Source organism: Rissa tridactyla, chromosome 7 (assembly GCF_028500815.1).
Source record: "Rissa tridactyla isolate bRisTri1 chromosome 7, bRisTri1.patW.cur.20221130, whole genome shotgun sequence".
NCBI lineage: Eukaryota > Metazoa > Chordata > Aves > Charadriiformes > Laridae > Rissa > Rissa tridactyla.
This window is the reverse complement of record NC_071472.1, coordinates 54229458-54256238: the sequence shown is the minus strand read 5'-3', so window position 1 is coordinate 54256238 and position 26781 is coordinate 54229458. Positions and strand designations below refer to the sequence as shown.

The window sequence follows — 26781 nt, the reverse complement described above, 5'->3', positions numbered from 1 at the left end:
AAATCTTGCAATTACTGATTAGAACATGACATCTGCGTTCTCTTCCCTGCTTTGGGGAAACCGTCTCATACTTTCTTCAACGGAAAGACAATCTCACATCCTCCTCAATGTATCTGTAGCTGCCTGTTTTAAAAAGCGGTCAATACTGCAAGTGAGCATGAGCCTCAGCTGCACTAACATGCAAAGTTTAATTGCTACAAATATTTATTTAGGTTTTAAGCAAACTAATACCCAAGTGGCACTTCTCTTTACAGTGCCCTCCCAGCAACAGCCTGGTACATCCGACTTCATCCCTGCTTGAGCAAGCATTTCTCCAGCAGATCCCAGCTCCTCTTGTCCCATCTCATCTTTCACACACCCATACAAGTATGCAGGAAAATGGTGCTCCACGCGAACAATGCACAGCAAGAATACCTGCAAGCCAGCAGACTGAGAACAGCTTGTGCGGATAAACTTCCTTTTTAAACTGGCAGCAGTGTGACCCTGTCCGTTTCTTCACTGTCATATACAGGAACTAGTCCAAAGAAATAAATCAATCATGTGGAACAGTTCTCCTCTGATACGCCTTATATCATGATGCAGCTCAGATATGACAGCAAGAGGAAACCTCAGCACATGGGCAGAATGAAAGTACAAGGTTAGTTACCTGTGGCACAACATACACAAAAAAGAGGAAACAGGAAAAGAAAAATGAGGGAAATCCCAGCACTCCTCCCCACCCCCAAATCCAAGAATGCCATGTCCAGAGTTTCTCTAGAACTATTTCCTATCTCACCACCATCCAAGTCCTGGCCAGTGCCACCCACCCAACCCTGGGACCTCGACAGCATCTGCCTCTTCAGTCTGACACCTCCAACAGCTTCTCCATTCACACACAAGGCTTTTCCCAGACAGATCAGAAACTGTGCACATAATAGCCAACAGTTCGCAAACAACTATCAGACAGAGCTGTGAAGAGAATTAACACTCTCCCTTCCCTCCGCACACCAGAGGCAGCAACTGCTCTCGAGGCTGGGAAAACGACGACACCAGGATGCCACTGCAGATCACTGTTATGTGCATCTTGCCATGTAACTGTCGTGACTCGTAAAAGTCTGAGACCAGAGCTGGCTACCGGCGCTGCTCCCCACTGCGCCCTCAGCCTGTTGCAGATGCGTAGAGAGGAGATTTGTGTATTTGGTCTTAGAACTTGCCTTGTTAATGTTGTTGTAATATTGACACAACATTCAGTTCACAGCTGTTACTAGCAAGTGGAAATTGAAGCTTTTTATTGAATGTATTTTTTTTTAATCTTAGCTTTTAGAAAAAGATATTTAACATTAATATTTATTTTTTACATCATATCACATGCTCAACTGTGCTACTACTTCAGCTACAGCTGCATATTGTCTGCTTTCCCAGAAGTCCTCAGACTGAAGATTTATGGTGAAACAGACACTTAAACACACACAAAACCAGAAAATACAAGTAGGTTTTACTGATGAGGCAGACGATGCACTGCATGCACCTCTCCACGAGAAACAAGTCCAACTTTAGCAGACACCAACAGCGTCTTTTGTCTTTGTCTAATTTGGAACCTGTGTTACACAGAACTAGGAAACAAGTTGATGTATGCAAAGTTTGCTGGAGCGGCAAAAGCAACAGAAAGTGCCTGCTCTAGTGAGAAACTGTGAAGAGAACAGAAGCTTTGCATTCCAAACAAAGGATTCCCCCAGGAGTGAGAGGTATTTGAAGATGTCCACTTCTACACCTGGAATTAAAAGCTGAGATTTCTCACAGAGAAATGCAAATCAATCAAGCGAACCAAGAAATGTTTAGGGAGAAAAAGGAAAACATTTGGCAGGCAAACACTAAAGATGTTGAGCAGCTCTGTGGGAGTCATATCCCATGGACCGAACAAAAACAATAATTAGTCTCTTGTGTAGGTAAGCACCAAGCTCATGTTTTTTTTTTCTCATCCCAAACATCTCCTGGACGCTTGCTGCCTAGCATCCTTTCTACAAAAGCAGAGTACCATCCTGATAAGTCAGTATGTAAAAACACACCTGGGGGAGGAAGGTTTAGCAAAGTATGAAGTGTTTCCTCAAAAGTGCATAAGTAGTAAACAACATTCCTCTGGGTTTGTATGCTTACCATCGTACCCAAAGGCATTTCCCATTTTACACTGGCAGTTTTAGCGCTCCCAGCTTGGAAGTGCTTGGAAGCTGAATGGCACCGCTCTAACTACAGTACCGTGTCTCTCATCCCCGTGTCTGTCAGCAGACACAACTGCACACGCGTCCTCGTGTAGGTGCATTTTGCAGCAGCCAAAAAAAAGGCCACCAGGTTCTACCAGTCTGGTAAGGGAACAAGAGGCTTCAAATGTAGATCACATCCGAGTCATGCTGCTGAACCTAAAAGCAAATCAAATAAGAAAAATTAGTTTTGCCCTGAACTCCTCTTAAAGGAGAGTAACTGCCTTTGGTCCTGTCCTTCCTTTACCTCTGACTCTGCAGCCTTTTGCAAGATGATCTGCAACAGTTTTTATTTCTTAAGACAAACATATTTACCTCACCCCTGCTATTTGGATTAGGTTAGTCTTAAAAGTTGCTTCTGTTACTTGCATTAGAAAGAGCTGCTTTCTCATCTGTTGCTACACTCAGTTGTGTTCCTTCTAGTTCTAAGCATACAACCCTGAAGATTCAGGTCTTGAATGTTCTATACTAGAGCCTCTAACCAATTCTAACACCCCTCAGTTTTGTTTATACAAACTGCAGCAAATACATCAAGCTTTCTTTATTCCTAATACCTTGCCCCTTAGTATTGCCTAGAGAAAGCTTATTTCCTTCACACTGTTCAAGACCACGTGCCCTTACAGTTCTTCCTGAATGCATGCTAGATTCTCTATTTTAGTGAAATTTAGAAGTAGGTTGTTTTTTCATAAGACCCAGCTCATTAGCTCTTCAGAACTCTGACAGGGAACACACTGGAAAACTGAACTGTTGGAAATCCAGGCATTTATTAGTACGTTACTGCCTGCCCCTTCAAACCAGAAGACAGGCACAGTTATGTTTTAAGCTCTCTATACCTGGGAGCACATTCTTATTTCCAAACCCAGATGATACAAGTAAAATTTAACACAGACCATCCTCCTGCAGACGGGCACCTCTGTTTCATTTACCAAGGCTCACAGCTTTGCATTCCAGCTCAGCTCACAAGTGAGAAAAAACAAGTGGCCTCAAGTTATAAACAGTGCCGAACGGTGCACCAACGCAGGGTCTCCAAACTCATGCAACAGCCAGGCATTGCCTCATCATTTGAGAGGCTGTGACACAGCTGGACAAAACAGGTCCCTAAAGCCAGACATTCTTTACCTCTCTGAACTCTGAACTTTTTAGTCAATATTTGGGAATTTACTTACAAATCTGATTACCTTTATAATCTGTTTTCTGGTTCGTGTGCCCACACTGTTGGCAGCCATGGAATTTGCTTGAGAAGATGACTTTTCCACTGTCGGTGTGTGTTGAGTTTTGTTGGTACAAGGCCAGCTGCCCATAGTATTTAACGAGTAAGCAGGAAAAGGTCTTTGAAGATTTATATCTAATGAATCTCCCGTTTCAAAGGTTTTCATCCATGACGGGGTCTTTAAAAGAAAAGAACACATGGAAATTTAATGCTCTCTCTATATATCAACACTCATTAAGCCAAAAAAGAACATCAGATGCATAGTCAGAAAATAAAGGCCATCTACCCTCATAATTTTTCCAAGCCTCCCTTCTCTCTCTAAAAACATTGACTTGGAGCCACTTCTGCTACACATGGAACAACCTGGAAAGACAAAACCAGCCCTATTCTTGCACTGATTCAGGAAGAGGCTGGAGTGTTTATATAAATAATAAGAAATCTATGACAAAAATCTGGGTTTAGTGTCTCACTGCCTTAAAAAAATACATCAAGACTTTTATGACTTTTAGCAACCATAAAGCATGTGAATCAGAATGTGATGCAAACTCTGAGGAACCACATTTAAATGTGTTACTAAGTTACAAGAATTTAATTTGCTCCAAGACCTTAAACCCTCACTGTGATTTCATAATCTGTAAAATAAAATGATTATTTTTTGCTTACAGTACCGGTATTGCACCCAGGAAAAAACTTCTTAGATTTTGTTTTGACATGAATTTTCCTTGTCTGTGTTCACGCTTTAAATATTTTACTATCAAGGGTACTAAACCATGTGCCTTGAACTGGAATATAGCAATTACCTTTGGCACACCCACACAATTCTTTTACAGTTTTTGCTGAAACAAGTGGCAGGTATTTAGGGTACATACATTTCCTAAGGAGCGATCCAAGGATCCCAGTACTTCATTCCAATGAGAGTAAAGCCCAGACTGTTTTTCTTCTAGTTTCAAAGCATGAATTTCAGACTTCAGTTCTTTCAGTCGATCTTCGAATTTTCTGCTCTTTTCTAAGTAGTCCAGCCTGTAGTCCACACATTGGAGGCAAAAAGCTTATTGGCATGACGCATATCAAGTGTGTGTGGAAGGAGGAGAGAGGAAGTTCTTTGTTTCATTTTAGTTTATTGATAGCTAAAGTGAAGTCTGGCACATGCCAGCCTGTCTCTCCTGACCCAGTGAAAAGGAGGGTCACTTCCACCCTTCAGCATTCACACATTAACTTTTTACCAAGCATTTCCTTCCCGAGCAAGAGAGAAAAAGCCTCTCGATGTATTTATTATACCAGAGCAATACCACACTTCAACACTGGAGGGAAACTTCTGTCCTCTTAACATGATGTTACTCAGGCAAAGCACTCTGCCCCTGACAAAGTGCTCTCCAAGACACAAGGGCACTGGACTTGTCACGGCTTGATGCCACTGCAACACTCTTCCTCTGTGTAAATAACTAGTCTTACACGGACACAATCCACACCTCCAGCCGTATGTACAAGTAGGAGGCCATCCTGAGTTGTTAAAAGGATGAACTGTGATTCCCAGACATTTTTTTTTTCTTTTCTGTACTTTCCATGATAAACACTCTTGTTTATTTACACCATAAGCATACTGATACCTCTCTCTCTCTATCTCAAAGGATAGTCTCTTGAGGTCAATGTCTTTCAAATCCAGCTTTATGGATCCTTTGTCAAAGTTGGCATCTCTGGTGTCGGTTGGTGCGTATTGTGGGTACTTGGCCATGTGCTGAAAGAGGCAACACACACACTATCAGTAAGATCTGACTGTTTGATTTTGGGTTTATCTCTCCAGCTTCTGCAAGAATGCCATGCTGAGCTACATGATCTTTGAGGTCCCTTCCAACCTAAACCATTCTATGATTCTATGATTTCGTAAGCTACCCACGGATTCTGAGACACACAGATGCTCCTGCAGGCCTTCCCCTCTACCCAAGTGGCCCCAGATGAACTGCTGAAGTCCACAACCCACCCTCTGCCCCAATCCAAGGGCAGAGAAGTATCCTGGCTGCAATGTTCCCATCTATTTCAGCAGAGAATGGAAATCCATTCTCAGCAAGACTGGAGCAGAAGAAGGAGTTGGGGCAGACAGCCTTAGCTCTGCCTTCTTGCTGGAGACAGCTTCATCTGCTTTGCCTAAAGACACTCATGGGCAATTCACATGCCAGGATAACAGAGCTGGCTCAGTACAGCCACCTCAACAAAGCACCGCCTGACTGAGATGGCACAGAGTCAGCATTAGGCATAAACGCAGGCAAGACAATCTCTGTTCCCTAAGTCCCAACACCAGTCCCGTTTTTTTACTTTTGTCTCCCCTTTCTTATCATCCTGACTCACTGCCCCGAACAAATACAACCTCCATCCTAGCTGCAGCATTTAAGCACCAGTTGGTCCTATAGTGTTTGTCCCCCAGGTGCATGCAGATATGCCACTACTCAGCTTGATGCAGGCTATAAAAATGCAATAAACGTCTGACTATCTCTGAAGATGAAGTGGTGCCCAGTAGAGCAGAAACTTACAGGACAGTTAAGCCTGGTTATGTCTAAGAGTTTCTGCTTTGCTTTCCGTTCAGCCTCTCTGGCTTCATGCAGATCTTGTTTCAGGTGCTCTGCTTCCTTGGCTCTGTAAGACAAATATCCTGACGTGAACGGCTGATGATTTCCAGTATACAGCAACACATGGATTTCAGAGCTACACACCTCACTAGCTTCCGGAGAACAAGATCCATTACTGGGAGCGATTCCTTTACCCAAAGATACTTGGTGGAAGGATAGCCACATGGAGAACTGGTCACAACATGAACACATGCTTTCAAAGACAATCCTTCACTAACTGGCTGAATTAACATGTTTTTCCTACTCCTAATTTCCATGGGCTCAGTTCTGACCTGCTGATACAGATTCTCCAGGCTGTCAGAGATCCTCCCTGAGGTGGGGAGAGGTGCAACATATCTGCTCTTTGTTTTGGCAAGCATTTTGGCAGTATCCTAAAACAAGCAGAAGGCCCTTAATAGCAAGGTTGAACATCCTCTGTCAACACTGGTCTGCTCTGCATCTTCAGGCAGCACAGTGTTAGGGAACACGCAGATGCTTATACAGTGGTTTATATTCCAAGGGAGTTTACCTGGTTTACACTTCTCGAAGATCTGAAAGGGATACGAGACCATCACTTGCTACTAATGAATGAAAACATTCTTGTAACTCACAGCGTATAGATTGGTAAATTTAGATAGCTAGGTAGCCAGTGCTCCTTTGATAACGTGAAATAGAAAATGCTTCTGCATTCTGTATCTTTAATACTAAACAACTCTAAAGCCTTGCATCTGATCCCCTGTAAACATCTTGACCTGCATCACAACCACTGGTACCAGGTGGAACAAACAAGATGCAAGAAGGCTTAGTCACTCTGAAGTGTTGCTTCAGGAACAATCCCTCCCTTCCAGGCTTAGCTCTGAAAAAAGCAGCACTCTCTCCACCCAGGCATCCCAGTAGAGACCCATAACCCCACTCAAGCAAATCTAACCTCCGGTCAGACTCCTTCACCAGCTTCACTGCTATCAGCTCTGCCTCACGCATCTTTTGCTCCATCAGGCGTTTTTCTTCCTTGGTTTTCAGAGCTGTGATCTCCAGCCTCTGTCGCTCTTGCTCAGCTTCTGCAGCATTCTGGGCCAGCAGTTTTGCCTCCTCTTCTGCAATCTGAGCTTTCTCAGCCAGCAACTCTGCTGCTTCCTGGGATCGGAGCTACGAAGAAACAATTTTTCTTAGTTACCCTGTCTAGCATCTACAAAATCACCCCTGCAGACAGTCAGAAAGAGGACACCTTTTCACAAAAGGTTAAGTGATAAAAATATTATTCCTTAAACTAAAAAGTATAGTAAACATAACTGTAGGGCCTGATGTTCCTCCTCTCCCCCAGAATTGCCTAACTTCCTTCCTACCTCTCACTTCTACGAAGCAAGGAGACACATTTGCTTAGAGTTGGACAAAAACATCAACCAAAAACTGAAGTTGGCCCCTTCAGCTCCCAGCGTATCATGCCCCTTTCTCCCAATTTCAGCTCCAAGGTTACTTCCTTTCTTCCCTCTTTGCCTGAGGAAAGCACTGTGAACCAAATACAGGGAGTGAATGGCTCACAGCAAATGGAGATTATGGCAGATCGGAGTTTTCCCAGGTATTCCAGCATGCCCTCTCCACCAGTGGTCAGAAACTCTTCAGGCTGTCTGAGCTATAATTCTTGGTGTCTCACATGAGCTATAAGAAAAAAAAATGCTTCCAAAACAAGAAATCCCATCAGGCACTAGAATATTCAAACTAATGTGCTACTCACCAGGGCCTCGTTGGCCTGCCTGGCTTCGTCTTCCAGCTGGAAAAGACGCCTTTCCAGCTCTTCTTTGGCTCGCTCAGCTTCTTCTCGGAGCTGCTTCTCCCTGGCCAGCCTTTGATTCTCCATCTGGAAACAGAATGCACAATACCACGTCTGTGGGTTTGCAGCAGAATCTCATCTGGGCCTGAGGCAGCACAGCAAATGAATCTAAGCTTGCTGTCTAGCTGCTGGACTGATATTCACCAGAGATGCAATGCTGAAGCTGCTTGCACTTTGCAGCACTGAACTCCTCTAACAGGTAATACGTGTTGTTTCAGACTGCTGGAAGAGCACTTGAATCCATCTGTCATGTACCCCAAATCTTTGCGATCACCTATTCAGTTTCACAAACATCACTTACATCTTCAGATGCTCCATACATACTAGAGCTGTTCCCACATTCAATCCTGGTGCACTTTCTCACCTCCCACACACATATTGATGCAATGCATGGACAGCAGGGGCACCAGCTGGAATAACAATCAGTGTTTTCAACAACAGAGGAGCAGAAAGAATTTACCTTTTTTCTAGCTTTTTCTTCCCTGGCTTGTGCTTTCATTTGCTGGATCTCTATTGAGTCCACTTTTCTTCTCCTCATAAATAGATCATGGTTTCCAATGCACAACTGCAAAATCTGTATAGGAAAAGCAAAGCAAATGCTGTTTTGATGTATTTGTGCCCCAGACAGAGGGATAACAGCCCCGCACTGGCCTCAGGGCAGAAGCTGCCAATTCTGACTCCAGCACAAGTGCTGGCAGTTTCTTCCCTTCCAAGAAAATCAGTGCCTAGGGCAGACGCATACCCAGGTACATAGTAGTTGAGAAAAGTTCCTAACAGGATGAGGGGTTCCTTCTGTCCTTCATCCCACTCTGGTTCCACTTTCCTGAACAAGAACAGGCAATAGATCTTGGCCAAGAGTACACAAGACGTAGCTGTGGGAATGGTCACCTGTGGTGGCCCCTCCACAAGCTCACTGAGAAGTGACCCGGCCCCTAGGGTTGTGTTAGGAAGCGATCAGTGATGATACAATTAGCCAGTTGATTAGGTCCCTGCCTTGTTACTTCTCCCAGAAAAGGAGAGGCAGTAACTGATTAAGAACCCACAGCAGCCACGCAGCCAGATGCTGCAGTGGCTCTGCACCTTTCCATATGCTACATCCTCCCCTTCCAGCACCTGGATTTCCCTTTGTGATTTGGACCTTCTTTCACATCTCACTTTCCACCCATCATTCCCCTTCCCAGAGAGGACAAACATATGCACCCTGACTTCCCAGACAGAACAAATCCTCAGGAAAGCACATGCTGACACTCAATGCTCCCTGGCCTCCCCATAGGTTTTACAAACAAAATTCCTCACTCGGGTATCAGTCAGTATTATTAGGCTCAGTTTTAAAGAAGGAAAACAGGACACTTACCAGTTTGTTCACTTTGAGTTGAGAGGAAAAGAACTTGAAGACTTCTGCTTTTTTGTCAAGAGGTTTAATAGTTAACTATACAGGCAAAAGAAAAAAAGAAAGGAAACAGTGAGAAGGAGGAAAACCAAAGCTGAATCTATTAATACTAATGCAAACTTTAGCCCATCTTCACTTCTCTCCAGGGAAGCAGTGATTTATGCCACAAATGTGGCAAGAGTGATGCAAGAATGTTTTGCTCAAAAGCATCAGAACCAGGGCTGCTGTTACACAGGTTGCTCATCTGCTCTGCTCCTGTAGCAGGCTGTTAGAAGATAAAGTCTCCCACAGACCCAACCCGGTGCCAGTTTGGATGGTGGTTTTCATAGTAACACCATCTGGGCATTGCAAACTATACTAAGAGCACTGGAACAAGCACTGGTTATCAGGAAACCAGAATACATTACTAATCCCCAGAAGTCAGAGAGATGTCAAACACCCCTCTGGATACCAGTCACCGCAGGTGTAAACAAAATGTATCAAGGGCCTGAAGGACTTGTTCTTCTGACCATCAGATAAGAGTCCTGGAGCTCCTGCTTTCTCACGTTTTCAGTCCCGTCTCCAAAGCTGTTTCCAGAGGACATGAAGGGCTTTCATGCTGCCAGGTCAGTACACACTGTTTTGCTTCATGTGTTGTGCTCAGTTTGGCTGCACAACAAAAATATGGCTCCATTCTTTAAGATCCTGTTTTCTATGACTCATGGGTTAGCTAGCACTCTGTTCCCATAATTCATTTGCAACGCACTGTATAATTTCAGGCCATCTGAGTCACCAAGATCATAATGTCCTACAGCTTGTTTCACCCCGTCGGTAACAACTGGTTGAAGGTACTGACTTGTGAGGAGCAGGGCTGTGAATGTGTCACTGAATATAGTGGAGCTTTAATATAGGGCTGCTCAATTTCCCAACGATAGGGAGTTAAAGCAGTTTATTCACAGACCGGGGGGGAAATTTAGTGTCATGCAAGGACCAAAAACTTTTTGGAGGCAGAACTCCTGTGGACTGCCCTGCCTGATTTAGAGTCTGGACAGCAAATCTCATCCTCAATGTTTTTCAAAAGGCCCACAGAAAATGCAACAGGCTGTGCTGTCCTTTGGCTGACAAATTCCAGGTATTCCAGTATCAATGCAGTTTTTCTGGTTTTGTTTTTCTGATTATAGCCTCCCATGTAGCCACATGATTTATAATGAGACTAAATTTCACCCACTCCCCACTGTACTTTGTACAAGTAAAAGATGGGCTCTGAAATCCCAGTGAAGTTGCAATGGTAGGGCTGTGCTGGACTGAAATCATGCACTGACGGACTGGCAGAATTCAGGCAGAAAAACATGTACATCTCCCTGCATGTCTCCTCTCGCCAGCGTGCCTCATCTACAAGGACAGCTTCTGCATATGAAAATGGCATTAAGTCTTTACAGATCATCTAATTCCTGCTAAGATAACTGAAGCAGCTAGTCACACTGGCACTCATAATATCCTTTTCGGAGATCAACATGCTTGTTCTGCAAAGGACAAGCAGCAGGGAAGGAACCAGAACAGTGGGCTCCACAAGTCTGGAGAGCTCAGAGCAGCCTCTGGCTCCTAGGGGAACCGAGGTTACACAGCACATCTGAGAGGCAGGTCTGTTATTTTTAGTTTTGTAACAAAGCTCCCTAGGATTTTCCCCTTCTCCCCCAAATTATTTAAACAGAGATAGCTTTCAGCCTGTTCCAAGAATCCCAGTCCACACCCATGCCCATATAAAAAGAATAATATACCAAAGCCATCATACCTCTTTCTCACTATAGGAAATGTTTCTGATAGCACTCCACTCAAACGACTTATTTGGAGAGAACCTGTTGTTAATGCTGTAGATATGAATACCTTTGGCATCAACTCCAAGTAGGAGATCCGTATGGTTTTTATTTTGCTAAAAAACAACAGATAGCAGTAATAGCCATTTATGGTGACATTAAAAAAAACACAGACGAGAACCACACTTATTCTAATGCATTGATATTTATCTGTATTTTTCAGAAATTGATACTTCCATTAAATTTATGAATGTTGTCACTGCTAGCTAATAAACCCAGAGCTCTAGGTTGACTATAGCCACTCCAACTTTTAGATATTCTCCCCTCTTTCCTATTGCATACCTGGAGCTACTCAAGACCTTCGTCAGATTATAAAACATTAATCTTAACTGGTTTACTCACCTACTCATTCAGTAGGCTAGTCAACCAAGTCAGGACAATCAGTATGCATCCCACCATCAGCAGAGAAACACAGAAGTCCTAGTTCTAGACTCCCCGGAGGATTTTAAAAGGACAGTGCCATCATCTACAGCAATTGAAAATTGCTAAAATAAAGCACTTACAGCAATAGGAAAATAATTGACACCATACATTTCCAAGTCTTGGGCAATTTTCAGGTAGTTCATCTCAGCTTCATCCCTAGGGAATAAGGCCATGATTATACTTGGAGATCCCTTACCAACCTTTCTGTCCTAGCTGACTATGTTTCCCACTTAGAAAAGAACAGGCAATCTGGTTCTTTGTACTTTCTTTAATTTTGCCACCTTACTATCAACAATAGAAAAAGGATAATAAAAACAGTATTTCTGCAGAATGAAGACAGTAAAACTGTACCTATTTTGAATCATGTACAGTGCAATCTTTATTAAAATTCGAGTCCAGTCTTATCCTTGCGTTAGTTTTGCCACTCCATCATTATTACATCTTGGAGACATACCCTACCATTGTTTTCCATTACATGAGGATATTTCCTTCAGGAAGTAGGATTCATGGAGAAAAGATTCCTAAAAAATTCTAAACAGAGCTTTGGGTAGAGGCCAAAGAAGGGTGAGAAGCTCTCCACCCACCATTCTTCTCCCTTCAAGGTGTGGCACCAGTAAGTCTTGAGGAAAACATGCAGTAAAAATAGCGCTAAGAGGCATCTAGAACAGCCAAAGAAAAATTGAACTGAAATATTAGGAACGGCTCCCTCTGGGTGCCAACAGCTCCTACTTCTTGTTTAACTGAATTTCCAGACATGCGGAATGTGTTTGAAGTAGCTGAATGTCCACATAGACTAGCATCAAAACTCAGTCCTGGGACTACAATGCCATGTCTTCACTTTTTTGATTCCTTGCTAAGTATGGTGATACCCTTTTGAGCCATGATTTTCACAAGGTATAAAACATATCAGACTCCCTTTTATTCTAGAGAGAGACTGGCATGATATGGCTCCAGAAAGGCAGCTGCCACATGGGGCAGACACAGCAGCAACTCCAGGTAGCTAACAGCCTTAAATGAAAAGACTAATCTCTCAGGGCAAACCCCAAATTCAACACAGCTCAGACTTTCTGCAGAAACTTCTCTCTGCTGGTATACACGGACTCTTATTTTTGATATGTTAGCTCACGAAACTCTGCAAGAGCTCTCAGCTTCATTGTTCACTTCAAAGCAAGTCCGGTTTACAAGCACTTGGAGCCCTACACAAGACACTTTTTACCCCAGATGAGTGGGTCTTTTTATCCTTAGTTATAAATTAACCTGTTAACATCACAGCTTGTAAGCCAGTATTTCTTTGCTCACTCTACAAAAGCCAAACTTCACTGAAGACAGCAAATAACCAGTTAATGAAATGTATGGGATTTCCAAAGAATGAAATGATTTCCATACCTGGCGATACCCCTGTGCTCAGCATACCAAGCAGTAATCTTTTCTTCCCACATCTCTGCTGTCAGCTGATACTGCCTGAGGACCTACAGGGAAAGGAAGGAGTTTGGTTTCCTTTGAAGATACAAATACATGTGCTGCCTCTCCCAAGTACCATGAATGCAGCAACGCAGTTCACAGCTCGGTCATTTTGCCAAGTTCAGGGCAAACGCGAACAGCTTCTAATGCTCTGGTTAATCCCTCAGCAATATCTGTGCTGCAAAGAGTAGATTCAAAGATATGGTTTTATACAGAATAAAGACTTACCCTTTTGGGTAAAAGTTCATCATGGGCTAGAAAGCCTGGCTCATGAAAATTTGGGTCGTAGTCACCATACTGTCCCAAGAAAAGAAACGAAACTTCAGTTTGATGCAATTGCTCGAGACAGATTTTGTTTTGGTTCTCCTGTATACAGGGTAACACATAATAAACAGGCTCCCCTCATCTGTTGTCCATGGAAGTTAATTCCAGCCTTTGTGCTATGCACATGGCTCCAGTACAGCCACTAAGGTGGCCTGTAACTCTAGACTTCAGCCCTAGCAGCTCTCAGTAACTGCAGATATGAAGGCATATCCCATGGCTTCGTACCGTTCTCTGAACTACAGGCTACATTCAGGAGTATAAGCGCCCCTACTCCTACAGCCTTCTGCATATAGGCTGGGCTGCTGCAGAGATCCAGCCCTGCTAAGAGTTTGTGTTCACCTCCTGCTATTGTAGATGTGTGGGTCTTGGTAGCACAGAGTGAACGGTGTTCTGAGAGATACTAAAAAACATCATGTCCTTCCATTGTGAGCTCTCGTATCAGCACCTGCTGTATCCCTGGACATTTTTTAAAACAGGAACAAATTCTAGCTGGGAGAAAGATTACGTTAAGATGTTAGGTCCAAAGAAATCCCCTAAGTTGTGAAAGCATAGTATATAATACCAAAATCCTTGTAGTGGCATCTCATGCTTATTTTTCTAGCTGCATCTATACCTCACAGGATGACCTACTTCTTTAATAGCAGATTTTAACACTGCTGTATTTTACATAACACCACGTGTAATGTATTGGTTAAAAAGAGAAGAAAAATCAATAATAAAAAAAAGAGGACTTCTGTGCACAAACCTTGGCCTGAACAGCATAAGAAGCCAGTAAAACTGTTGCTTCTGGAGAACAATAGATTTCCTCATCCAGTATTTGTTTCTTAACCTAAATCAAGAGAAAAAGGGGGCAAGTTAAAGAAGCTCAAAGTCAGGACTTACGTCAGGCTTGAAAAGAAACTAGACATGCCCAGACTATAACTTGGCACCAAACACCACCATTATGAGTTAACAGCAGCAACAATAAAAAGGCATTCAGAAACACAGGAAGCCTTTACTTAGCATCACAATTAACGAAAAAAATCCCAACTTTTGAAAGTTATAGTATCTTAATTCTAAGTTCATAGAAATGCCAGTTGACTATCCCCACACGTTCATATAAGGAGTGCTGAAAAAGAATGGGTTATAAAACATGAGGTTAATTGTCTGCATGTCATTCCTTTTAACAATTCTTCTTTTTCTTCCTGCTTTGGAAAAGTTAGCTTTACAACATGTAAAACATCACATTTTCGGTTGGAAGGGATCTCTGGAGGCCATCTAGTCAAAGCAGGGTTCAACTAGACCAGACTGCTCAGGACTATCCAGCTAATATGGCCAAGGACAGAGACATACTGAAAACCATAACAGTATGTTCTCAAGCTTTCCAGAATGAGAGAATAAAGGAGACCCCACAAAGGGAAGCTGACTAATAGAGCACTTTATTCAATTACAGTGGTCTAAGTACAACAAAAACATAGGGGGTTAAAAATAAAAGCTCAGTATAAATGGTAGAGTGTCTTTTAAGGTACTTTCCGTTTTAATAATCTATGGTGCTATCAAGATCAGAGGTGTAATAGTTTGTAAGATGTTGCTTGATTTTAAACCAGTTGGGTAATTTTTACTTGAAAACCTGAAGAAGGAAGGGGAAATTACTCTTCCCAAATCCTCCTCTCAGGTGTAATGTATTTAACATACTAACAAGCACAAGACAAGAAAATTTTGCATAATGCAGTCTTAAACATTTCCAAAGAGAAAAATTACTTGAGATAGCACTGAGCTATCTTTACAAATATACTTTGGCACTCTAGGTACTGTGAACTGAAATGAACCATAAAGAAAGTTTTTCTTTTAAATTTAGTCTCTGGTGAGCACAATATATGAACCTGAATTACAGTACAGTGAAAATTCTTTCTAAGCTGTTAAAATGGAAAGAATGAAAAGACTTTTCTTCCAAATTGGAAAGCTCCAGCTTTCATACTCCATGGTGTAAATCATACATTTCAGAATTTAGAACAACTTAAGATAAATTCACCATAAGTGTCTGGGTTTTTTTTCTGATCAGTTCTTACAAGGACGTTTTGTTATACTTCTTTATGAAGGAGCACATTACCTAATCTTTAAACAGACATTTGGCTTTAGTCATTTACATTTATTCACACATTTTGCAAAAAGCTGTTATGCCACATTAATTTGTAAAGGTCTAAGTAAGTCAGTAGAGCTGAAATCTGTAGGCATCCAGATGTCTGTACATGTTTTTCCTATTAGCATCCAGGTGTGATCTTAAGTTCTTATAGTGAGGAAACTTTGCAAGTTCAAATTTGTTTAAGACTTGTTTTTCTACTTCGGAATGAGGAGAATTTGCTAATTGCATATCTGCTAGTCAAGGCAGGTTCAAGAAGAAAAGAAAAAAAGTTAAAAATCAGGATTAGAAGACTAGGAAAAGAGTTCTCCCCTCTCATTCCTTTCCAAAATTAGCTTAAGAAACAAACTGCCAAGTGGTTAAGGGTTCTGGATGAAGTTCTAGTTAGTATATTAACCCTTGAACAGCAGCATTTTCTCTTTACTTCATTAACACATCCTCCTCAGGGAACAAGTGTATTTACTGTGTTTATTTACAGATGCAGACTGAATGTATTCCATGCACCCAACCTACTTGCACAGACACATACTGCTGAAAGCTACCAGAATAAAGCAATACACCAGAAGGCTGTAATTTGCAGAGGACTCCACAGGAACTCAGCAGAGAAGCTGGATGTCACAGACATTGGAACAAAACAGCTGACCAACAAGTGATAACCCAAACCAAAATGCTTGTATACCTGTTGCTACAGTTACAGCCTGTTGCTGCAGCTATGGAGCCACAGCATGGCTTTTCCTGGCCCATGCATCTTCATTTTGATAACGAAGCACTGTACGCCAAGAATTTGCTCCTTCATTTACTTTTTAATGGAGCTAAGGAAACCCTAACAATTTCTGGAACAAAAGAAAACCAAATGGCAAATAAGAAAGCTGCCTCTGCAAAGCTACCAGCATCAATGCATATGTGGGGTTAACTTTATTACTTTTACTGGTTTCCATCTAATGGAAATTTGTAAATTTGTAAGAACCACCATGGTGTAAAGACCAAGATGTATTCACACAGCTAACAACTTTGCTCTTGAGCACAGTACTGCTGTCCTGCAGCCCCTCACCAGCTGCCCCTGTGGCAGAGCTGAAACAGGTTCTGCTATCTGTAATGAAGATTTGTCAGGGCTGGGGATTTATTCTGCTAGCATGAGTAGAAGACAACTCAACCAGCTAATGTGACTGGCAGAAGACAGTGTATGCAAGTCCAGGCGTTTCAGAAAAATACCAACACCATAGCAAGGGAACAGCACTTCGCATCCAAGGGCTATCGGACAACATGATGCCTCCAGACTGTCTTTAAAAGGATCACACATTGGGGCGAATCTTCTGAGTCACAGCTGTGTGTGCTGCTGCACTCCTTTTGAAACTTGCTAGATGAACAAACCTTTATTTCAGAAAGGCTATCAAATTTATGATCTTTTTTTCCCCCTACAATCCCAAATGAACATTTAAGGAGGCCAGGTTAGGGAGTTCTTGTTTTCTAGTGATTATGCCTTCTACAGTTGTACACAACCAGATCTCCCAGAAACCGCCTAGTCTATTTTTAGGAACTTGCAAGTTTTAGTTTCAGGGATAGGCTGTGGTCATAGGTCTTGTTCTTTCTGCAGCTGATATGGGTGAAAAAGCTTATTGTCCCCAACTGCTTATCACCATTCCTTTGCATTTCTCCACCTTCACAACTGCCACCGTAATTGCTTGTGTAGTCACTCCCCACACAGTGCGTACATCTAATAACAGGTCTCTTCTAATTCTGCTCATTTTGAAAGAACTAGGTTAGGGAATGGTTACACAAGAGGTTATACCAGCAGGTCTAAGACAACGATGACAAGGAGCTGTTGAGACTCTCTTCATCCAACTTAGCTGCAGCCAGAGCAGACCAGATGACACAGTCCTCAAGATAACTTCTGAAGCCAATAAAAACAATGGCTTCACTTTATACTTCTCAGTACTGACTAGTTAGGGCAAACACCTCACAGTTCTTCAAGTAGTGCCAGCCTTGCATGGATTTTTTTTTTTCCGCCCCAACACATGCTATAGGAGCAAAACAAGTCTGGAGTATCAAGATGTGGAATTATCACCCCAACTGCTAGGCGTAAAAGTCATTTTACATGAAGCTACAGGTTTCAGCAATTTACCTCACATTCCTTGCACAAACAGTAAGAGAAGCCATCAAGAGAACAAAACCCTGCAGAAGGCAAACAACATTCAGCTTACCAGTACACAAAACCACAGTCAGGAGAGATGTTTGTATTTCATAAAAATGAGATCTTTACAGACACTGATACAGCTGAAGCAGAATCATTCTGAGACTAACAACTGCCAACAAGATCAAAGACAAAACAAAAGGACTGGGGTAAATACAGAGGGAATTCACAGCTAAAAACTGTTCCTGACCTGAAGGAAGAATAAATGCTGGGTAATTTCCTGTAATAGTTCCTCTTCTACTTTCTCTGGGTAGAATTTAGCCAAAAAATGAAAGCTAATGGGATCTTCTTTAGGGATTTCTTGATCTAAAACCTGTTTAAAGATAAAATCAGGAGCAAAAATAGCACATAAGTGTCTCAAAATAGTATTCCAGAGGCTAATCAGAAAGCAGACATAATCTACTTAAAGCAGACTTTCCATATTTTAGAAGGACGGGCAGTGCTGAGCTTTAATCTAATAGCAATCAGTGCATACAGTGGCGATCAGCGTGGGATACTTAAGGCCAAATGCAATAGAAGCAATCAGACCAAATAAAACAAACTTTGGTCTTAAAACAATGATACCATCTAAAACTATGAGTTGTCATGTAACACATTCCTTTAGCTCCTGCGCTAAAAAAAGTAAATCTTTAAGTAGAAAATTACTATGCTGTTATTTTTTGTTTCCTATACCTTTTTGTCCATCTTTAACCAGGTGCACATTCCTTTTATCGTGTACTGCAAGCCAAAAAACCAAGTCTCCCTTAAACCGAGTGCTCGGCACACCAGATCAAACAAGTCCTTTCCCTTCCACTTCATCTATAAGAAAAAGAAAATTAAGGAAAACAGGTATGTCTTGAATGAATTTGCTACATTTCAGTCAAGCAAACCAGGCTACCATTTGCCTTTCTCCTATGAAGTCTTATTTCAGCTTTAGCTTTCCAATGAAATATGCCTACTGCTGTCTACAGCAAAGGTGCAACAGTCACAATGCACTCCCTCCCTCTTCCTCTCCTCCAGAGAAGCACTCACAGAGCAGCTGTGGTCATTTAACCACAGCACCATGCACTTCATGAGCACAGGGAATGAGGATTGTACTATTGATTTCCTAGGACACAGCAAGGCTTTATTAATACTTGTAAAAATCTTATTCAATAGTTTACACAAATTGAAGAGACTGAGAGGCGGCCAGGGGAAATCAAAGGAGTGTCAGGGCACAGTGCAGAAACGCCAAACAATCAAAGCAAATCCATCTTCCATAAACCTCAGTTATTTCAGTGGCACCAAGCCAAGCCTTTATGCTACTCTGATTTAAACGAACAGGAGCCTGTCTTCTAGAGTAATTTCCTAGCCTTGCTCCGTAGAGAACAGAAACTTTGATTAAAGGTCCCAAAATTCATACACATATGATCTCATTTTTTCACTGAAGAGGCAGCACAACTGCCTCTGTTTCTTCTGTTTGGCTACATGTTAAAAAGATTATTTTGTCTAATTGCATAGGTCAGCCACTAAAAACTTAGTGGCAAACAACAAAACTTTTTGGCAATATTTGGATGGAAAGCAGGAAATCATCCCAGCAAAAGGAGCAATATCTGGGGAGAAGGGAGAGATAGCAAAGGAATACATCAACCTGAATTTGATAACGAAGACTAATATCTGAATCAAGTAACGAGGGGTAACAGGCACAAGCTGGAACATAGGAAGTTCCGATCAAATATGTGAAAAAACTTCTTTATGGTGAGGGTGACAGAGCACTGGAACAGGCTGCCCAGGGAGGTTGTGGAGTCCCCTTCTCCGGAGAATTTCAGGACCTGCCTGGATGCAGCCCTGAGTAATGTGCTCTGGGCAATCCCGCTTTAGCAGGGGAGTTGGACTAGATGATCTCTAGAGGTCCCTTCCAACTATGAAAAATTCCGTGATTCCATTAAATTTTCAAATCCTTTATTTTCACAACTCTGCAAGTATTCTAGATCATTGTGACTGCTTGTGACTAATCAATTCTGTGTCTGAGACCTATTAAATGAAATACTAAATGCCCCACAAGATAGTCAAGTCTCTCTTTAGACTTGCCAGTCCCATTGGACCTAAGTTTTCTAATTTCTCTTCTCAAAATAACTCTATGTCTGTCTTTGCTTTTGCTGGATGATTAGGAATTAATCAGACACAGTTCTGTCTCCTCAACAGTGCAACCCAATTAATTTAGCAATTGATCACTTGCTATATTTGTTTTCTCCCATATTTTTCCACAGTCATGATTTCTCTAGCCAATTTACTAAATAGACCTAACTAATAGGAGAAAAACTAGCTTTTTCATTTGATCATTTTTCTCTTCTGTCCAGAGATGTAAACCAGCCATTATAACTAAAGAAATAAACTACAGTTTACAAATGGCAAATCAAATCACATTTGAAGAGAATGTCCCAGACCAACTGAGCACAAAAGTACCATTTTACAAATTATTTTATAAGCAACACCTTAGAACAGCTCTGACCAGGCTTCTTTATCCAAGCCAGCAGTGTCCTAGAGCCGTGGTACTTACAAAAAAAAAGAACTTTGTGGAGAAGTAGGTATACTTACAAACAGGCCCTGTATCATGTGCTGGAATGCTTATGAAGAAAGCAGGCCTGCTGCTAATTTATCTGTGTCACAGTCAAATGAATTTCATGGAAACAGCTTTAATTCCGAATAGTCAGAGTTGTTTAACAGAAGAATGCAACTGAGCCTAAGTAATCCACTGTTTATAAAAATAATAGATCAGTTTTAAGACCATCCATGAACTGATAATCTGAACTTTTCAAATTTATGTCTTGTTAATACAAAGATCAATCTCCATCTTTCTAGCATTCTGCTCAGGACTCTTACCTCACAGCTGAACTCCATTTCAGCATCCACTGTTATAATTTTGACTTTAAAAGTCTTCGGTTGTTTCTTCTTCAGGCCTCGGATGGACATATTTTTTAGTTTATGAGGATAGCCACACCTGAAATCAAACATGCATTACATTTAGGGCTGGAAATTCAGTAACGTGTTCTTGGTTAGATTCCAAAGTAGGAGCAGTCCAAACTTGCAGAATAAAGTCATCTTTAAATATGCATTTTTGTGTCCAAGCCCATAAGAAAGGATGTTGAAACAAAACATTTAGTTTACTCCTTAAAAAAAAAAATCGGTTGCTCCAAAATCTCATTCCTGTCTTTCCTCTCAGACTTTGGCAAATGCTGGGTTCCTGGAGTACTAGAAAGCTCCATTCAGACCTGACATTGCAGGATCCAGGGTCCTGCCTCTCACTACAGCTGAGGATGTCTAGGGAACCTCCAAGCCAGTCCTCATGCTCCACACAATCAGCCGCATCCATGGAATCCAGCCCTCTCTTGCAACAAAACGCTGCAATGGATGAATGTTTACAGTTTCATAAAGGTAATACCTGGCTTTTGAATAATGCCAACAGAAATATGACATTCCTCATCCCTTTTACACATCCGAGCAAAATTTCCTTTCACAGTAAAGGCCTCTGCAGTTTGTACCAACACCAAATGCACCAGCGGAGGCTCCACTTGTAAAACACAGTGGAAAGCTACATCACGCAGCAAAACGTTGTGATACCAAATCCAACTCAATCTTTTCCAACAGTTATGGCTCCTTTAAGCAACTAACTTACTGAGTTTCTTTACAAAATTACATCTTAACTCCCTGAAATGATACAAATGCCAAGAATATATGCAGTGAAATTAAGCTGGATTTACCCCGTTCTTTTGGGCACGCTAACTCACAATGATGAAAGCTATTCAGAACACAATTTTTTCCAGTGGAGTTCTTGAGGTGAAATGAATTTAATTTTATAGAAACCTAGAGAAAATTCCTTCACAAATCTCCTATTCTAAATGTGATTGACTGCATGCCATCACGAAAATTGATGAGACATGCTATTTCCACCGCCATGAGGGTTCTGTGGATACTATTCAAACCAAATGTTGAAAGTTGGGGTTAAATGATGGTGTGAATCTGCACTAAGCAGTTCTCATGTTTATTCCTAAGCACGGGAAATCAGCCTGTAAAGTTTTCTTCTTGTTTTTACTTTATAAAATTAACAGCTCAGACTTGCACAACCTAGTTAGTATCTGTGAACTATATAGGTCAAAAAGAGACTGAGGCATTCTTGGTTTCCTACAATATAAGACTATTACAGTGTGGCAGACTTCCAATCTCTCCTTAAGGAATTCCAAAATAAAGTTCTAGTTTATACTGAAAAGTTCCATTTGCCTGTACCGTCCAGGATTTTATAAAATTCTTGTTCCCTTCTTTGCTTCTGCTGAGCAGTAAATGAGCTTGCAAACATACTGATTATTTTCCATTTCCTTTGTGCCCCTCATCCAAAAATTTCAAGTAGCTAAATAGGAAGTAAAATGTATATGGAAGTTTTTCTTTTCAAATTGTAGGGAAGCTGAGGCAGAGAACAAATGAGTTAGTTACCAAATCATATGGACATCAGCAGCAAAGTTGCGAACAAGTACTTGAGACAACTCAGAGTGGGGAAGAAAAGCTCAGGAGGAAATTCATCTTTCTGACACCATCGAGACCAGTTGAGGAGTCCTCTCCCTCCAGTTGGCTCTGATGAAGCTTCTGCTAAAGTCTTGTTCGTTTTGGGGCAACACACTTCAGGAAAGATAATGGGCTAACTGGAGAGAATCCAAAGGAGAGATCCAAGGGCTAGAAAATAATCTGTGGTAAAATGAAAGTACTGGTTAGTACAGAGAAGGGACAAGTGTGGTAAGACACTATAATGTCTGTTCTTCATGACCACAGTGGTTCAGACAAGGAATAATGGGCTTAATTAAATTGCAGACACATTGCACACAGAAAAATTCACTAACAATATCATAATGCTGGAAAAGCGTAGGATGGAATTTCTATCTTTCTGAACTTCTATCCAAAACAGTGTGACAGTATCTACTCCCGCCTCAAGAATGGCATTTTCCCAAGCTGGTCCTTCTGCTGGTGCCTGCCACTAGTCCTAGGAGAGGCCAGTTCACCCTGCCAAGAATCAGTGCCAGCCAGGGTGCTTCGGGGACAGGCATAGCCAGAGCCCAAATCCAGTCACCCCCTGGGTACCCGCCTGTCCTCAGGGAGTATCTTTTTAGAGGAGTGAAAAACAGCTCTTGACACAGAGTGCTTTCCTCTATAATTTAGGCAACACCTCAGTGCGCACTGAGCAGAGCTCAGGTCCTTTCTGTTTAGCATAGAAAAGTGTTTTCAATTAAGGGGAAAGGAATATTTAAAAACCAGAAAATGACCATAATAGTACAGTGTAATGTGACCACAGTAGCATTGAAAAGGAGAGCATCATGTGAAGGCATCCAAAACAGCAGTAATTATTCCAGTATTTTTTTTTGATCTCTAACCTGCAAGTTGCAACACAGCTAACAGCAAAATTATATTTCAGCCTGTTATATTCCAGAGGTCTTTCCTGTCTAGTTTTCTTCAAAACGCAGGATCTACTGTAAATAATCATACCATTGGACACAGCACTTAAAGCGTGAGGACTACAAACTACTACACAATACTGGAAACTACCCCTTCTTCTATTAGTTCTAGAAGAAACACCAATGGCTGAGACAAAGGAGAAAAAAGCTTCATAATTCATTTTTAATAGGTAATTTGAAACGGCCAATTGAATTAAACAGGAACTTGGAGTTAGGGCCAGTACAGAACATTCTCAAAGTTTCATATGGAAAACACTGAACAGATAAAATTGAACAACTGCAGAAGAATGTAATAATTTTCTCAAAATATGACAAAAACACCAGAGCCCTTCATTTTTACTTTGAAGTTCTTTCTTTTTTCTTGTATAACCTGGTTGAAATGACAATGTAATTTGTTCAACATTTCCAATAGCATTTTTTTTCCTTTCCAGAATTTTTATTCCATGGAAAAGTACATTCTGACTCACAGTGAAAAGACATTTTTGAATATCAAATTTTCCCAAGCAATGTAAACTGCATTTTAATCAATAGCACTGGTAAAGAAACGGAAAAGATTTTCACACTGCATGTCAGATAAATGGCATGTCAGATACTGACAACATAAGCAAAAGCACTTAACAGTCAAGTTTGTAGAAAAATAACTTTTTCAAATAAGAGAAATCTTGCTGAATGAGACAATCTGTGTTTGCAATCTTTTGTTTAAATGCAAAAGCAATCCACTCTCTAGATCCCTGCTAGTAACAACATTTAACTGTGAATCATGTGCAATGTGTTTCAAGATAGAGTTTCTGTCATTGAGTTCCAGTGATTTATTTCTGCAGTTGCCAGAGGAGTCCAAGCTCAATACCCAGAAGCAGCAAAAAGCGATAGATCAGAGTATGTCATAACCTCACCAAGTAACACATTAATCCAAAATAGGGTGGGGTGATAAAAGATTCCTGTCCAGCCAGAATCTGGGAACAGATAGTTCAGAAGCTGTGAATGTTCACAGCTTCTCCTGCACCTTATAAAAACCAACAGAAAGATGATAAAAACTTTGCTTGATGAGGGGAACAGAAATGCAGTGATGAGGAATATAGTTTGCAGGAACTAAACGGTCCTGACTCTGCCTTTTAGGCATGTTCATGTCCAAGATGAAAGAACTGACATCCACCAGCTCTGGCTGGATTATAGTCTTCTCCCTTCTTGACAATGAGAAACTAGTGCCTGAGCAAAACTGGGAACAGCAGGGACTAGCAAGAAGAACTGGCAAGGCGACTCTTGCAAGGACTGATGCTTATCTATATCACAGCACTGGATGGGCAGTGTTACACCACTGCGTTGCACATTTTATTGAAATGGGAAATAAGCCACACATCAGATACCACTTACAGTATTAACTGAAAAGTACAAATAGAAAGAAAATTAAATCAGCATTCCCCCCACAAAAGCTCAATAATCCGCCAAAATTCAGTACATTAGACAGAGAAACACCTCAATGAACAAGCTGCCGTTAACCTTCCCAAGAGTGACAGTACAATTAACTTTCAGTTTGGCATTTCCAAGGTGAATGGGTGGTTTGCAGGGTATAAAGATTTCCCTTCCCATAGCACTTGCTCTGTGACAACTGGACATGAGCTATTACCATCCCATCACACTTTGGTCAGCCACACTCAAGTGAAAAAGCATCTGTTTTCATACACACAAAAAAGCCAGCAGCACTTTCTAAGGTGAGACCTCCTTAGCCTCAGCTGCAGACAGGCTAGGAATTAACAGCAATTGTGAGACCCCTCTCATACCCCAAAAGCAGTCCACCCTTAAGGATCATCAACTGCACTATCTGCTAGCAAAAGCCTTACGCAAGCTGGCAATATAAAACCCTTGGGAGTGCAGTGCGTTTCTTTAGAAACAAGGCTTGGGAAGTACTTTAAGAGCCACCAATAGAAGATACTTGAAGCATCAACTGCAAAAGTACATTAACATAGACACTACTACAATTTGAAAGTCTCACATCATTGCTGAAATATTTACTGCAATTCTTAATCGCAAATTCCCCTGACTCATTATGTTTCTCCCAGTTCCTGAATTTCTACACTTAAGCTAAGAAATTAATGCAAGCAATTTGAATGCAGACAATACAGGAAAGCGTTGTTGGCTTTTTACAGTTGTTGACTCACACTTCTGCCTGTGCTCCCTGCCCTGCCCAAGTAACAATTTAAGCAAAGAATTCACTGTTTTAAAAAAGGGCAGCAATATAAAGATTTTTCTTACCTCTCAATCTAAAAAGAAGTTATCTAAAGTCACCAGTTAGAATCAAGACTTACCTCACAGATCATTTTCTGAACAAAGATAAGAAGAAAAAAATTCTTTTTAATCCCAAATTCTGTATTTTTCAGCAGACATCAATATCCAGCCCTCACAAATTCTGCCACTGAAAATAAAATCCAAGAACAACTTTTATACTTGATCCCCTTTCCTTTGTTTCCTATGAACTGCGGCATGTTAGCGCCCTCTGAAAAATCAAAGAATTGCTTTCCCAGGTGATATGAGAGACTCTTAACCATTTCCTGCCTGTGCCAGCAAGACTCCTCCCAACTTCTCACCACTGTAATTCAAGCAATAAGGCACTAAAATAAGAGAAGCCCGTGAATCTTGACCAGGATATGTGTAAGAACTGATAATGAACTTCCAGATAACTCCTTTGATAGTATTTGATGTAACTATTTCAACAGTGTCTCCAGCCATACAGAGAACAGCTTGTTCTCACCATACCCAGCCACCTTAAAAAGGGAAGCTACGCAGTGTTGTCCTATTAAGTAAATACAATTCCCTACCTGCCCTCTTCCTGTGCTGAGAGATGATGGGACAATAACACCTAAAGGGAACAAGCCTGAAAAGTGGGCAGCAGCCAAAATACTTGGAAGTGGAAAGAGATAAATGAAGACATTTAAATAAAAAAGGGATAGCCTCAGCCTGAAGTCACATTAACGCACACAAGCTCCATGAGCTGCCAGAAGCATACCACCTCAAAGGCAATGTCAAAGACAAGACTTTTTTTGCCATTACTCAGTTTGTGGGTGTTTTTTTTTAACCCTCCTTTTTAGATACAGACTTACAGAATTACAACTTCTACCAGGGTATGGACAAGCAAGGACAACAGACCAGCTCTCACTTCATACGTGTTACAATTATTCCACATTTACACAGAAAACTTTCAAGATTTGGCCCATCTACCTAACTTAACAGCAGGTGGAAGGGCACAAACCTACTTCATATGCAAACAGACCTCAGCGCCATACAGCCGCACAGAGGCTGTGCTGACTGTTTCATCCCCTGAATTCCAGCGTGTAAGATGGCCCCTCAGCGCTCACACCCCTGCCTCCTCACCTCCTTCCAGCGCCTCCACACCGAGGCCTGCTGCAGATTATGTCCAGCCCTACACCACAACACATTGCTGCTGAAAATAGCACCCAGGGCTGTTCTTTATAGCAAAAATCAGGCCGGATTCAGCTGTGTGAGCCCATAAGGGCCAGAGATAGGGCAAGTCTCCCCACAGACAGCAATTCCTTAAGAGAACACGGCCCAGGCCCACACGACTCCCCCATCTCCCCTGGCTGCAGGCCTAGGCAGGGCCCCCTAGCCCCTTCAGCCAAAGAGAGGAAAAAAAACCTCAATTCTATCAGCTTTACTCTCTTACTATGTGCTCAGGCACC

The 26781-nt window shown here is 41.6% G+C and overlaps 1 protein-coding gene across 9 annotated transcripts; it reads right to left on the bottom strand.

The window, feature by feature from the left end:
• Positions 1 to 1177: 1177 nt before the first annotated feature.
• LOC128912988 (merlin-like) lies at positions 1178 to 26781 on the bottom strand. Of its 9 annotated transcripts, none has more exons than XM_054209835.1 (20): positions 26355 to 26781; positions 25393 to 25499; positions 22080 to 22328; positions 20475 to 20592; positions 18306 to 18431; positions 17824 to 17946; positions 14069 to 14152; positions 13228 to 13296; positions 12925 to 13007; positions 11619 to 11694; positions 11034 to 11171; positions 9227 to 9301; positions 8333 to 8446; positions 7777 to 7899; positions 6973 to 7190; positions 5970 to 6072; positions 5052 to 5179; positions 4314 to 4464; positions 3413 to 3622; positions 1184 to 2393 (listed from the first exon to the last, which is right to left on the bottom strand). In XM_054209835.1, exons 3-20 carry the CDS (start codon positions 22085 to 22087, stop codon positions 2358 to 2360), a joined length of 1983 nt encoding a protein of 660 aa, XP_054065810.1. In that variant the 5' UTR covers positions 22088 to 22328; positions 25393 to 25499; positions 26355 to 26781; the 3' UTR covers positions 1184 to 2357. The 9 variants fall into 9 exon arrangements, with proteins under 9 accessions (XP_054065817.1, XP_054065810.1, XP_054065811.1 ...); XM_054209836.1 differs by having other exon boundaries at positions 25393 to 25407; XM_054209834.1 differs by having other exon boundaries at positions 26456 to 26781.